Source organism: Brassica napus, chromosome A3 (assembly GCF_020379485.1).
Source record: "Brassica napus cultivar Da-Ae chromosome A3, Da-Ae, whole genome shotgun sequence".
Taxonomy (NCBI): Eukaryota; Viridiplantae; Streptophyta; class Magnoliopsida; order Brassicales; family Brassicaceae; genus Brassica; species Brassica napus.
Genome location: NC_063436.1, coordinates 9,240,345 through 9,251,265, shown reverse-complemented (window position 1 = coordinate 9,251,265; position 10,921 = coordinate 9,240,345). Strand labels below are relative to the sequence as shown.

The following is a 10,921-nucleotide window of genomic DNA, read 5'->3' as shown; positions in this document are numbered from 1 at the left end:
ATTTACCATTGATGGATAAAACTCTTATCGGTATAAGTTGATTCATTATCATTTATTGATGGATAAAGCTATGAATATATGTTAAAACTCTTTAACTCATGATTCTTGATCGTTCTTACAGAGAGACATCATGGGATTCTGGACACTAATGGAAGGGTTGCTGCTATTTGCAAACGCACTAGCTATCCTCAACGAAGACCGTTTCCTAGCTCCAAAAGGATGGACCCTCGCGGAGCTACACCAAACCGGCAAAAGAAACTCTCTCAAAGGCCAAATCGTTGGTCTCATCCACGCTTGCCAGTACATGAGGCTCCCCCTCATGCTCTTTAACTTAATTGTCATCGTCGTTAAGCTTTTCTCCGGTTAAACACACACAAGTCAGAACAAGCACTTTGTTGTTTATGCCTCGATAAAAATTTAAATCAAAAGTTTGCGTTGTATACATTATTGTTCTTGTTATTTATTCAACTACAAACACAAAGTGGAACAGAACAACATGTTCTTGAGACCATAAGCTATGAACTTTGGGTTTGGTTCTTCACTCAACCGGGATCATGACTTCATTGGTCTTGAAAGGAGGCAACGTCCATGGCGGATTATACCTCGCAAGGACGTAATCTCCAGTGATCTTAAACCCGTCTCTCTCGAGATCACTCCTCAGCTTCTTCACCTTCTCGCTCACCACACTCTCCGCCGCAGTACCACTGAACGTTACCACGCCGTACTTTCTCCCTCCTTCCTCCTTAATCACCACTCTCTCATCCGTCGGACGCGGCGCATCCTCCGCCTTCTTGTACATCTCCGGCAACAGAAACTGCATCGTCACCGTCTTCTTCTCCCCTCCTCCTCCTTCCTTGGTCACAACCGGAGCAGTCATGGCGATCTTCTCTCCCTCCTTGGTGATCACCGGAGCAGTCATGGCGATCTTCTCCGGCTTCTGGTTCTCCGGTTTGCCGAACACGCCTATGTACTTGGCCAAGACCATAAAGCCGCCGTCTTTGTCGCCTTTGAAGTCAGAAGGGTCGTAAGTGACCTCCGCCGCGACGGCCGGAGGATATTCACGGATCTCATAACCGTCGCCGGATTTGACCACCGTGTGTTTAGGAGTCTCCACAGCGATTTTACCAAAAACCATTCCCATTATGTTAAGTCTTACTAAAAAAAGTATTCAGATAGGGTTACTATTTATCATTGTTGCTACATTTCTTGATGACCAAGATTTAGACAGAAGCAGTTTGACACGTTTCTGGTATGTGTGGTTCAGACAATCACTTCGTCGCTAATGTTTCTTGTGGAGCTTCTGCTTCCACGGCGAAGGCCCATGCAGGCTCGGTGATTTCAGAAAACGGCACGTATGTCTAGAAGATTTTGAAAAGCCAAAACGGCAAGCAGTTAGCAGCTTAGATGGGTTACTGTAGACCTGGCTAGTTTTACTCCAAAACCAACAATTAAACCGAACCAAAAACCAAAAATGGAACATAAACTGAACCAGATTACGTAAATATCCGATATCCGAACACCTCTTATTTCGTTTTATTTTATTTTTTTGTCAAACATTTTTTTTATCTTAAAAATTAAAACTAAACTTAACCGAAAATGTATGCAAATTTCTTAAATACAACTGCACATATCTCATCATGTCTTAACTTCACAATGTTTCTTCTTTTTTCAGCCAAGGGTTACAAACAGAAAAGTCCAAGTTGACTGATTTGAGTCAGCCTAACCACGTTTCTAGATAGTTTGTGAGCTTTACCAGTAATGTAGATCACAGTTTTTGAGAATGCAATCTTCACTCTTTTGGTTGGCTCTAACTAGTTTAACATGTAAAAGTGAATATAAATTGTTTTCTGTAGCCGGGACAGAATAGCCTAGTGGTAACACTAGAGTGAACTGGATCCCAAGGCACCTGGGTTCGAGTCCTCTGGGAATCCGGAGACCGCCCGTGACCAAAAAAAAAAAAAATTGTTTTCTGTAAGCAGTTCCATGCCTCAGTTGTACAAAATGAAGTTTTCGCATACGACAGCCACCTTTAAAAAAAAGTAAAAAATAATAGAGCATATTTTTATTAGTTACTGCTTTAATTAAGGTTTTTTTATCAATTATATTATTTTAATCGATATAATAAAATATGTTTACATATATGGATTTAGATAAACTGGATATGGACTTAGATGAAGTGAATTATAGAAAGCTAATTGTTATGCTCTTATGGTTTACCTGATAACATTTTAACTGTTTTAGTAGTTAAATAACCAAACAAACTTTGTACTGAACCAAAGTTTCATCTTAATTTTATGATTGTGTTGCTAAAAAAACGATAAAAGAAAGAATAAAAAAGAAAAATAGTAAACTTATTATAATGAATATTTAGTTTGTTAGTTTTAAGTTACTTTTTCTATGTATTGATATTATTTAATATAGCATTCTTTTTTTTTTGAAAAACTGAGGTATTTCATCTTCAACAGCTTTTGTCAGTATGCTTTACCATCAAGCCAAGTACTTCTTTAGCTTGTCCTTATTTTTCATGGCTTTCAACATAAAGCAGGCGAACCCGTATATGTATTATGTCCTGTATTCAAAGATGTTATTGAGTATTGTATCTGTTATCAAAAGATTCATGTGGCGTATAATACAAGTAACCAAGCATAAACTAATCATCCGATCTTCTTTCATTGTCACTGATAATAGGTATTTGTATAGTAAAACATGATCAAATTCAATTTGCTTTCTGTAGAAATACTTCTAGTAAAACGAAAAGGCAAATTATCTTGGTGGTGACTCGTGAAGACATGTCAAAACTCAAAAGTAACAAGCACATAACCCCATAGTATTGTAGCTTGTCACTTCCTATAAGAGCATCATCCTCTAGCCAAGACATATCATCTTTATAGAACTCATCTACAGCATATTGGTCCCATAGGGTACCCACTTCGTCTCCAGTTCCTATAACATTTCCAAAAACATTTAGCCATAATTTAAGAAAACAATAAACCATGAACACTTGTAACATTCTTGCCATATAGATCGTACAAGCAAAGCCCACAAGCCATGAATTAGTATGATTATCCAGGACACACAACAGCAAAATGGGACTAAAAACCAATATACAAGACCAGCTGATCACATTCTAAATTTGATTAGTGGACAATGTGTTTGACGCGATTACCTAGTACTTGAAGCTTTATTCTCCACACTTATGTGATCAGTCTCAGACTCTCATTGTTGTTTACTTTGCAGCATCACAGATACATGTCTTCGTAAATAGACCCCACTTCTTTCTTAATTGACAATATATTCTTACATTATTTTATTGAAACTACAACTTGCTATGTTATTCCATGAGTTGTGAATACTGACTCTTCGCAATCTATATAGTTAGCCCATGAGTTCAATTCTTTATATATATAAAAACTACCATATCTTAACTTGGTTTTTTTTTTTTTTTTTTTTTTGAAACACTCCATATCTTAACTTGGTTATATATTTCTTTTAGAGAACTATTAAATCTTGTCCCACAACCTCTTAAACATCTAAAAGTAAAAAACGACGATCTAAAGCTAGCTCAATGAAGATCACGAAAGGTTGTTGTTGAAAAGATGCTTAAAACTGTAATGGACAAAATCATCGTCTCGGTTCTCAAAGTTAAAGACAGCTCTCATGTATCAAAATTGACATAAATAGAAAACAACATGATCCACAGGCCCGTTCCTGCTATAAGGCAACTAAAACATCTGCTTTAGGCCACAAAATATAAAGAACACATTAAGACCACATGTCACTGAGTATTAGTTAGGTCAAATGGTTTAGTACGTAGTTCAATTTGAGTTAGTATATCCTAGTTCGATCTTTCTTTTGTCCAACATAGTTTTAATTTTTACCATTCGATGACTATGTATTTTTTTGTATTGGTTTAGTGTTACTATTTATTGTTGGTATTTGTATAAGAGGCCACATTTTTTTTTGTGCTCTAGGCCACCCCAAATTATGGGACGGCACTGATGATCCACCACAAGATAATTACTAATTGGGGCAATCAACTAATGTTAGCGTAAATGGTCACTTAGAGAAATTCAGATTCACTTTAAAATAGGTTTTTGATGAACAAAATTTCGCGAAAAATCAAGGAAAAATCGAACCAAGTACATGATTACTAATGAACATTAATTTGATTAGTATCTTTTAGTTATTTCAATGTGTCCATCTGAATTGGGTCACCGACTGATTACCCACCAGCCAAATGTGTTTGCTGAACAAATGTTTATGCTTAACATCTTAGATACGTCCAGTTTCTGGACTTGTATAAACAGCTTTGCCAGCTTGAACGTGAAACTGTTGAGACTGAGCAACTATTTGTACCGTCCCTTTCGATTTCATTAACGAACAAACCGCAAAGAGTCAAAAAATAAAATAAAATAAAGTGGGCAGAATGCTTATGATCATTATGCACTCGTACGAGGGGATCCAAATTAACCTTCATATATGCATCCTAGTTTACAAAATGTACATATGAATAAACGAAATTTATGAATGATTAATCTCTTTGAAAACTATATATAAACTGGTCTAGTGGTTACTGAATTTGCTAACTAATCATATATGAGAATTAGACAAATATTCTCTCCTTAGCAAAACCTAATATGGATAACAAATCATCTGCTTTTGTTAGCTCCCAAATCAGATAATGAACTTATTTAAATATCTGTGAGAAGAAAATTACAAACATAAGATTCAAATGAAACAAGAATAGGTATGTCTTGTCCATTAGAACCAGACCCACCAATTTGATAAACTGTTGTTTTTCTTTTGTATCTTCCCTATCAAACTTCGTTTTTACTCTTTTTGTCTCTTTGTTTCTTTAATTCCTTTGGTGTTTCAACATTTTGACGTGGAAAATGAGATTCCTATTTCTTTTTAGTCTAATTTCTATATGACTTTATGAATAAATAGATATTCCTTGCTTGTTAGACATATCTTTCTACCTCATAGAAATAATATTTTAATCTGTTTTCTGGGGTCGTAACAGTAATAGTGTAATTGTTTTTCTAATTGTAACATTTTTAACTTTATTAAAAATCTTAGTGGTACATATGACATACAAAATGTTGTTGTGATAAATCTCCACTTGTGGAGGAAGTAGTTATTGCGGATGAGATTAAGTGCCTAAAACAAGAATAAAGAGAATCTGAGAGTGATATCACAAAATTGTCAAGTTTATAATACTCAAAATCATATATAATTATAAATTTGATTGATGCTTAAAATAAAACTAATATTATATAGTGTAGTTCGAGTTTGGAGAATAGTTCGGCTCAAAACCTATTTTAATCAAATATATATGACAAAATTGAAATATGCATCTGAAGTTGAGACTAATGTATATTGAAATTAATGACTTCCTTGGTTAATGACTCAATTAGACTCCTAATAAGGAAAGACAACCACTCCTACTTTTGAAACGATGACTCAAAACCGATAAGAGTACATAATACCCCACTGTAGATTTCACCATGGTACAAAGTACAATTCAATCTAATGGAGATCTGCCTGCCCGTGATTAAATCGGTCGGGGGCGGGGGAATGGGTCAAAGCATTTATCCAAAACTGGAAATTCCATAACGTAATGACATAAATACCCCTGCGTAATTTCTATTTATGCTTGTTTCTCAACAAGAATCGAGGACATCATCGGGTTTTCGATTCTTGATACAATTATGAAAAAATTACTCTGGAAGAGATAATCTGATCCCGCAATATGAGCCGTTGGATACGGTGTACATAGTTAGATCACGTCGCGTAAACGTTGTACCATCCAACGTACAGAATACTCAGGACAGAACAAACGTGTTCTCTGATTTCACTTTAACCTGTCACTATTCTTTTTAATAATAATTATTAAAAAAAACATAGTCTTGATCTTGATCCATAACAATATCTTCTTCCTTCATAAATACAGTTGTTCACTTTCACTCTCTTCTCAATCTTTTTTCTTCCTGCTCCATTACCATCACTCACTCCTCTCACATTTTCGTTACTCATTTTATCATAAATTAAAAAAAATATGTTCGCAGTTGTTACTTATTAGGTGGAAATAACCAAATCCACCAAAAAAACATTTACTTAAAAGCCTTTCGATTCAGTTACTGTGGCATTAGGGAAGAACATCTTCTAGTTTAGTAATGACAGAGGCAGATTTAGAGCAAGGAGCGGCGTACGGATATCACCGGCGAAGTGACGTCAGCATATATTATTCAGACGGAGAAGAAGAAGATGTGACGTCATGCTACTCTTACTTCTATTCGACTACGACGGGAGGAACGTACGAATACGAAGGAGGAGAGTCGAGGAAAGTGTCGTCGGTGATGAGCAGTAGTTCACTGGAGATGGATGATGGTGATGGTGAAGCGACGGTGCCGCCGGAGAAAGACTGTAGGATATGTCACTTAGGGGTGGTGGAAACGAGCGGTGGAGGTGCGATAGAGTTAGGATGTTCGTGTAAGGAAGATTTGGCTGTTGCTCATAGACAATGTGCCGAAACTTGGTTCAAAATCAAAGGCGACAAGTTAGTATACTACTTTTACCTTATTTATTTTGGTTAAGTGGTTTTACTTTTATTTATTGAGTTCTTAATTACTTTTTAAGAAAATTTATCCTGAATTTTCCAGTTAGAGTATTTTCTGTTAAAATGATCAATAGTCTTGTTAGGGCATCCATATTAGAAATTTTTAAAATGAGTCTCTTACTAAAAACAATGTTTAATTAGATAATTTCTCAAAAATTTGACAGATTCATGTCAAGTTTTTAAGCTTTGGTATGAGACTTTCAAGTTTTTGAGAAACTTTCTAATTAAATATTATTATTTTTTTGGTAAGGCTTTATGATGAAAGACCCTTGATATTGATGGTATTAGAATTTTTAGTTATTTTGTTAATATTTTCTTTTTACTCTTGATTTGTTTTTTTTTCTCAAATCAATTTAAGAAGTTTTGTTTCTTTAATTTTCTGTAACACTTTATCGGCTTTTCATTTAATGATTAATTTTACAATAGAAATAGAAAAGTTTCACATTCTAAGGATTATATATTACTTTAAGCACCAAAATAATTTGTTAAGCCATTTTTTCCTTTACTTATTATCTGATTTAAGCATGTATTGTTTTTTTTTCTGTGTAGATGGATCAGATATATGCACGTAACTTAAAAACCCAAAACCTTGTTAATTTATAGGAAGATTAACATATTATTTGTTGAACACAGAATATGCGAGATTTGCCAATCGGTAGCCCGAAACGTGGGCGGTGCGAACGAAATGGTAGTGGTTACGGTGGTGGACGAGAGAGAGTTAAGGAACGGTGGAGGCGGCGAGGAAACGGCGGCCTTAGGAGCGATAGAGAACAGATGGCAGCCACAGAGACTGGTGAATATAGTGTTAGCTTGTATGGTTTTTGGCTTTTTCATTTCATGGCTATTCCATTTTCATGATTCATCTTCTTCATGAATCACTTTATATGCTCTTTGCAGGAACATTTTATCAGTTGAGTTTTTGATTCTTTTTATATATAAACAAAAAACCATTTATGTTAACGACCACATGCATAATAGTCTCAGAGATTAAGACAGTTTCTTGTAACAAAATTGACATAAAAGAAAACTTAACGTGATCCGACAAAGATACAAAAGATGATTACTTGGTAAACAAGGAACTGGAGAATATACATCTCTATCTATGAATGTTTGTTCTTCTTTTCTGGAACAATGACCATAAACAAAAATTTACCCTCACTTACACACCAACAAAGGTCGTCTTCATGACTTCCATTGATTAGCTGTTTTCATATATTAGATCTTGTCAGAAGTCTGGTGCTGAGTTTCAGGCGCCATTCAAAGAGTTATCAAAGTGAACTCCGTTGCTATCTATCTTCCCGTTCACTTGCGCTCTCGGTCTCTAAAAAGAACCAAGGAAAGAAACATTATGTGATTGGTTCATAGATTGAGAAGGAGAACAAAAAGAAGCTTACCCAGTCAGCAGGATCAATACCGTTCCCATTCAACAACAGCTTGTGGTTCTCTTCTTTCGTTCTGTCTTTCGACACTACAGGGAGCAGCAACACCGTACTCCGGTCTGGTAGTTCTGAAGTCAAAGAAACATGAAGATAATGAGAAACCGAGTCTCTGCCAAAAATAAGACAGCAAGAGTTTCATGTCTGAGATCAAACCTGGTAACTTCTTGTCTAGGCAGAAGACCACCAAGTTCACAGTATACCTAAACGGAGAAAGAATCAAAAACAAACAAGTCAGCATATCTTTGTATTCCATTAGAAATGTTGTGTGATATTAAACTCATACCAAGCAACAACGACGTCGACAGTGTAATGTTTACGGGAAGCAATGATCAAGAGGCTCTGCACGAAAGCAGTGAGCCACCCAAACAGCTTAATGAACCTGAGACAAAACAGTGATCCAGAGAATGTCATTTTTCAAAAGTAGGTACTATTATTGCCTAAGGAGAGTTTGATGAAGTGTTTTTATTTAACCTTTTAGTGCCGTACTTGTGGTAAGTGAGAACAAAGACCAGCGTGAATATCATGTGCGATGAGAATATCAAGTCTCCACATCCGTACATCACCCCATGAGCTGATGAGATCACATGAGAACATAAGCAAAACAAAGGCAATGTATGTGTGTGGGGAAAGAAAAAAATTATGTAGATATAGACTCACGGTTAATCTCGAGAATCTCAAGAGGGCTTTTGGGCCATGGCAACCTGGCCACTTTAGAGCCCTGTAGCATAAAAGCGACAACACATAATAAGCTTAATTGATTAGACACACATGAGACCTTGTGTATTCACATCTCAGTTGCTTTACCTCGCGGCAGTGATAGTTTGGGCCAGGAAGCTGAGTCGAATAGAATGTTATAACACGGAGAAACTGGCAGGCCTGGAAACAGAAACATCAACAAACTTTAAAACTAACAAGACAGAGAAAAGCAACTGGGCATGCAGGGCACTTACAACTAAGAATGCTAGAACTCTACACCATATCAAGACGGTGTATATCTTTTTGCTTTTCAGGATGAATGGATGGAAAGTCCACTGCAATAAAAGGATCAAGGAGTATCAATATCAAAATGGCTGCTCAAGTTTAGAAACTATGAATGTGACAACTGACAAGTCTCTGACCAGGAAGAAAGAAAGAAATACACTAGTGAAGACGGTTTCACTAATGTAGCTTCTCTCTTGACCAAGCTCCTACACAAAATGGGAAACAAAAGGAAATAAGACATATCTATTCCGATCCGATTGGATTTGAGTGAGATGTGTGAGACCAAACCGGAAGAAGAAAGAAGCCAAGGTCCTGGAGAGTGGGTCCAGGGCGATGAATATAATGTACTCCTTTAGCAGCTAAACCATGAATGTACTGCAAACATAACAGAAGATGCCAATTCATTAAGTGTCAGATAAAACACAAACTCAATATATAAAGTAAAGTCCAGTGCAACAAAGTCACAAGCTTTTTCTCAAAGTTACCATGTATAACGAGTCACACAACGATCCAATGTAAAGTTTCGACAACAACAAAAAAAACTCAAGACTTTAAAATGAGAACCTGACAGATAAGACCAGCAAGAAGGTACTTCCAGTTCTCAGCGAGAAGACCTATCTCTGTTGATATCTCACAGCAAAATCTCCTCCATAGCTATTGAAAAAGAACGAATCAGCCACAAAATTGAAGAACCCAGAAGCTGAATTAGGAGATAAAATGACTAACCTTGGAAGATTCGCGACGAATGTAAAGCGTCATCTTAGCCTTCTTGTTTTTGGTGTGAGAATCAGTTCCATTGTACTTCAGAGCCCAGCAAATTGGGTTAACATCGTACCTCAGAACCAAACACTCAACTCAAAATTCAATCTTTTTTGTTTTGTTTCTGTAAAATTCTTAAGTCTTGGAGCTTCTCGCCGGCGAAAGGTCGGGTTTTTAGCCGGACCCGGATTCGTGGGTCAACGATCAAAGATCTGAGAAGCAGAGATAGATGCAACGAAATAGAAAAGTAACAGAGAGAGAGAGAGAGAGAGAGAGAGATCGAAGAAGAAAGTGTAAAGAAGATCAAAAGTTTGTCAATTGTCAAGTAGAAGAAAGAAGAATCAAGCTCTAGATTTAAAAAGGCGAGTTCAACACGCTGAAACGGTTGAATTATATTTAAATTTAAAACAAAAAACAACAATAATATTCAAAATTTCCAGAGAAATTAGAGATTGTTGAAGTTTCCAATTTATGTATTTATTTATGAGTTTATCAGGTTGATTGCTAGACAGAAATGGAAATGATGGTATATTATTCTTAAAATATTTAACTCTGATTTATTTTCATGTTGGCTATAAAATATACTCCTTGCATATCAGTTTAACTAGTGTTTAAAGATTTTGATTTTGTTTCAAAATAAGTGATGTTCTCATAATTCTATGTGAAATTTAATATAATTTGAAATTTTTAACCAATTATAAAATATTGTATCTTTTTCTTATTGATTGAATTAATTTTATTTAATGTTATTTTATGTAACCAAAGCTAATTACATAAAAGTTTGTATTTTCTTAATATTTGTACAAAAACTTTAAACACCTCTTAAAATGATATAGAGGAAATAACTAATATGTAAGCAAATGAAAAATACTCATGTAAGAAAAGTCATAAAAGTCAATCCATCAATCTTCCCATTAAATTTTGGTGTTCAAAATATCATAACTTGTTTTTAGGATTCGTTAAACCCAACTCGTAACATTTTGGGGTTGCCATTATTATTCGTTAGTCTTCACCCTCGTCTTGCAATTCTAGAAAGTAAAAACATCTAGCAATGATCGATGACTGATACTGTATTTCTTATCATAACCTTTTGATGTGTTTTTTTCATGCATGCGTGAGGCTA

General features: G+C 35.5%; 4 protein-coding genes across 4 annotated transcripts; 2 read left to right on the top strand and 2 right to left on the bottom strand.

The window, feature by feature from the left end:
• The first annotated feature begins 130 nt into the window (after window positions 1-130).
• LOC106438175 (immediate early response 3-interacting protein 1) lies at window positions 131-541 on the top strand. The gene has a single exon (XM_048775709.1). It carries the CDS (start codon window positions 131-133, stop codon window positions 365-367), a length of 237 nt encoding a protein of 78 aa, XP_048631666.1. The 3' UTR covers window positions 368-541.
• Window positions 379-1,141, bottom strand: LOC106438173. Its single transcript, XM_048775708.1, has one exon. It carries the CDS (start codon window positions 1,139-1,141, stop codon window positions 539-541), a length of 603 nt encoding a protein of 200 aa, XP_048631665.1. The 3' UTR covers window positions 379-538.
• Window positions 1,142-5,814: 4,673 nt separating this feature from the next.
• Window positions 5,815-7,579, top strand: LOC106438177. The gene is made up of 2 exons (XM_013879258.3): window positions 5,815-6,559; window positions 7,253-7,579. Exons 1-2 carry the CDS (start codon window positions 6,177-6,179, stop codon window positions 7,491-7,493), a joined length of 624 nt encoding a protein of 207 aa, XP_013734712.2. The 5' UTR covers window positions 5,815-6,176; the 3' UTR covers window positions 7,494-7,579.
• Window positions 7,580-7,615: 36 nt separating this feature from the next.
• LOC106438176 (phosphatidylinositol:ceramide inositolphosphotransferase 2) lies at window positions 7,616-10,283 on the bottom strand. The gene is made up of 12 exons (XM_013879257.3): window positions 9,766-10,283; window positions 9,604-9,693; window positions 9,328-9,414; window positions 9,177-9,245; window positions 9,009-9,089; window positions 8,863-8,934; window positions 8,716-8,776; window positions 8,530-8,629; window positions 8,342-8,437; window positions 8,212-8,258; window positions 8,014-8,126; window positions 7,616-7,940 (listed from the first exon to the last, which is right to left on the bottom strand). Exons 1-12 carry the CDS (start codon window positions 9,796-9,798, stop codon window positions 7,866-7,868), a joined length of 924 nt encoding a protein of 307 aa, XP_013734711.2. The 5' UTR covers window positions 9,799-10,283; the 3' UTR covers window positions 7,616-7,865.
• Window positions 10,284-10,921: the final 638 nt, after the last annotated feature.

Excerpts from the sequence above, each read along its gene's own strand:
- LOC106438175 (XM_048775709.1), top strand. The coding sequence starts at position 131 with ATGGGATTCTGGACACTAATGGAAGGGTTGCTGCTATTTGCAAACGCA.
- LOC106438173 (XM_048775708.1), bottom strand. The coding sequence starts at position 1,141 with ATGGGAATGGTTTTTGGTAAAATCGCTGTGGAGACTCCTAAACACACG.
- LOC106438176 (XM_013879257.3), bottom strand. The coding sequence starts at position 9,798 with ATGACGCTTTACATTCGTCGCGAATCTTCCAAG. Across the intron at positions 9,415-9,603 it reads TTGCTGGTCTTATCTGTCAG|TACATTCATGGTTTAGCTGC; the intron begins GTTCTCATTTTA and ends TTATGTTTGCAG. Across the intron at positions 7,941-8,013 it reads GTATTGATCCTGCTGACTGG|AGACCGAGAGCGCAAGTGAA; the intron begins GTAAGCTTCTTT and ends GGTTCTTTTTAG.
- LOC106438177 (XM_013879258.3), top strand. The coding sequence starts at position 6,177 with ATGACAGAGGCAGATTTAGAGCAAGGAGCGGCGTACGGATATCACCGG. Across the intron at positions 6,560-7,252 it reads TTCAAAATCAAAGGCGACAA|AATATGCGAGATTTGCCAAT; the intron begins GTTAGTATACTA and ends TGTTGAACACAG.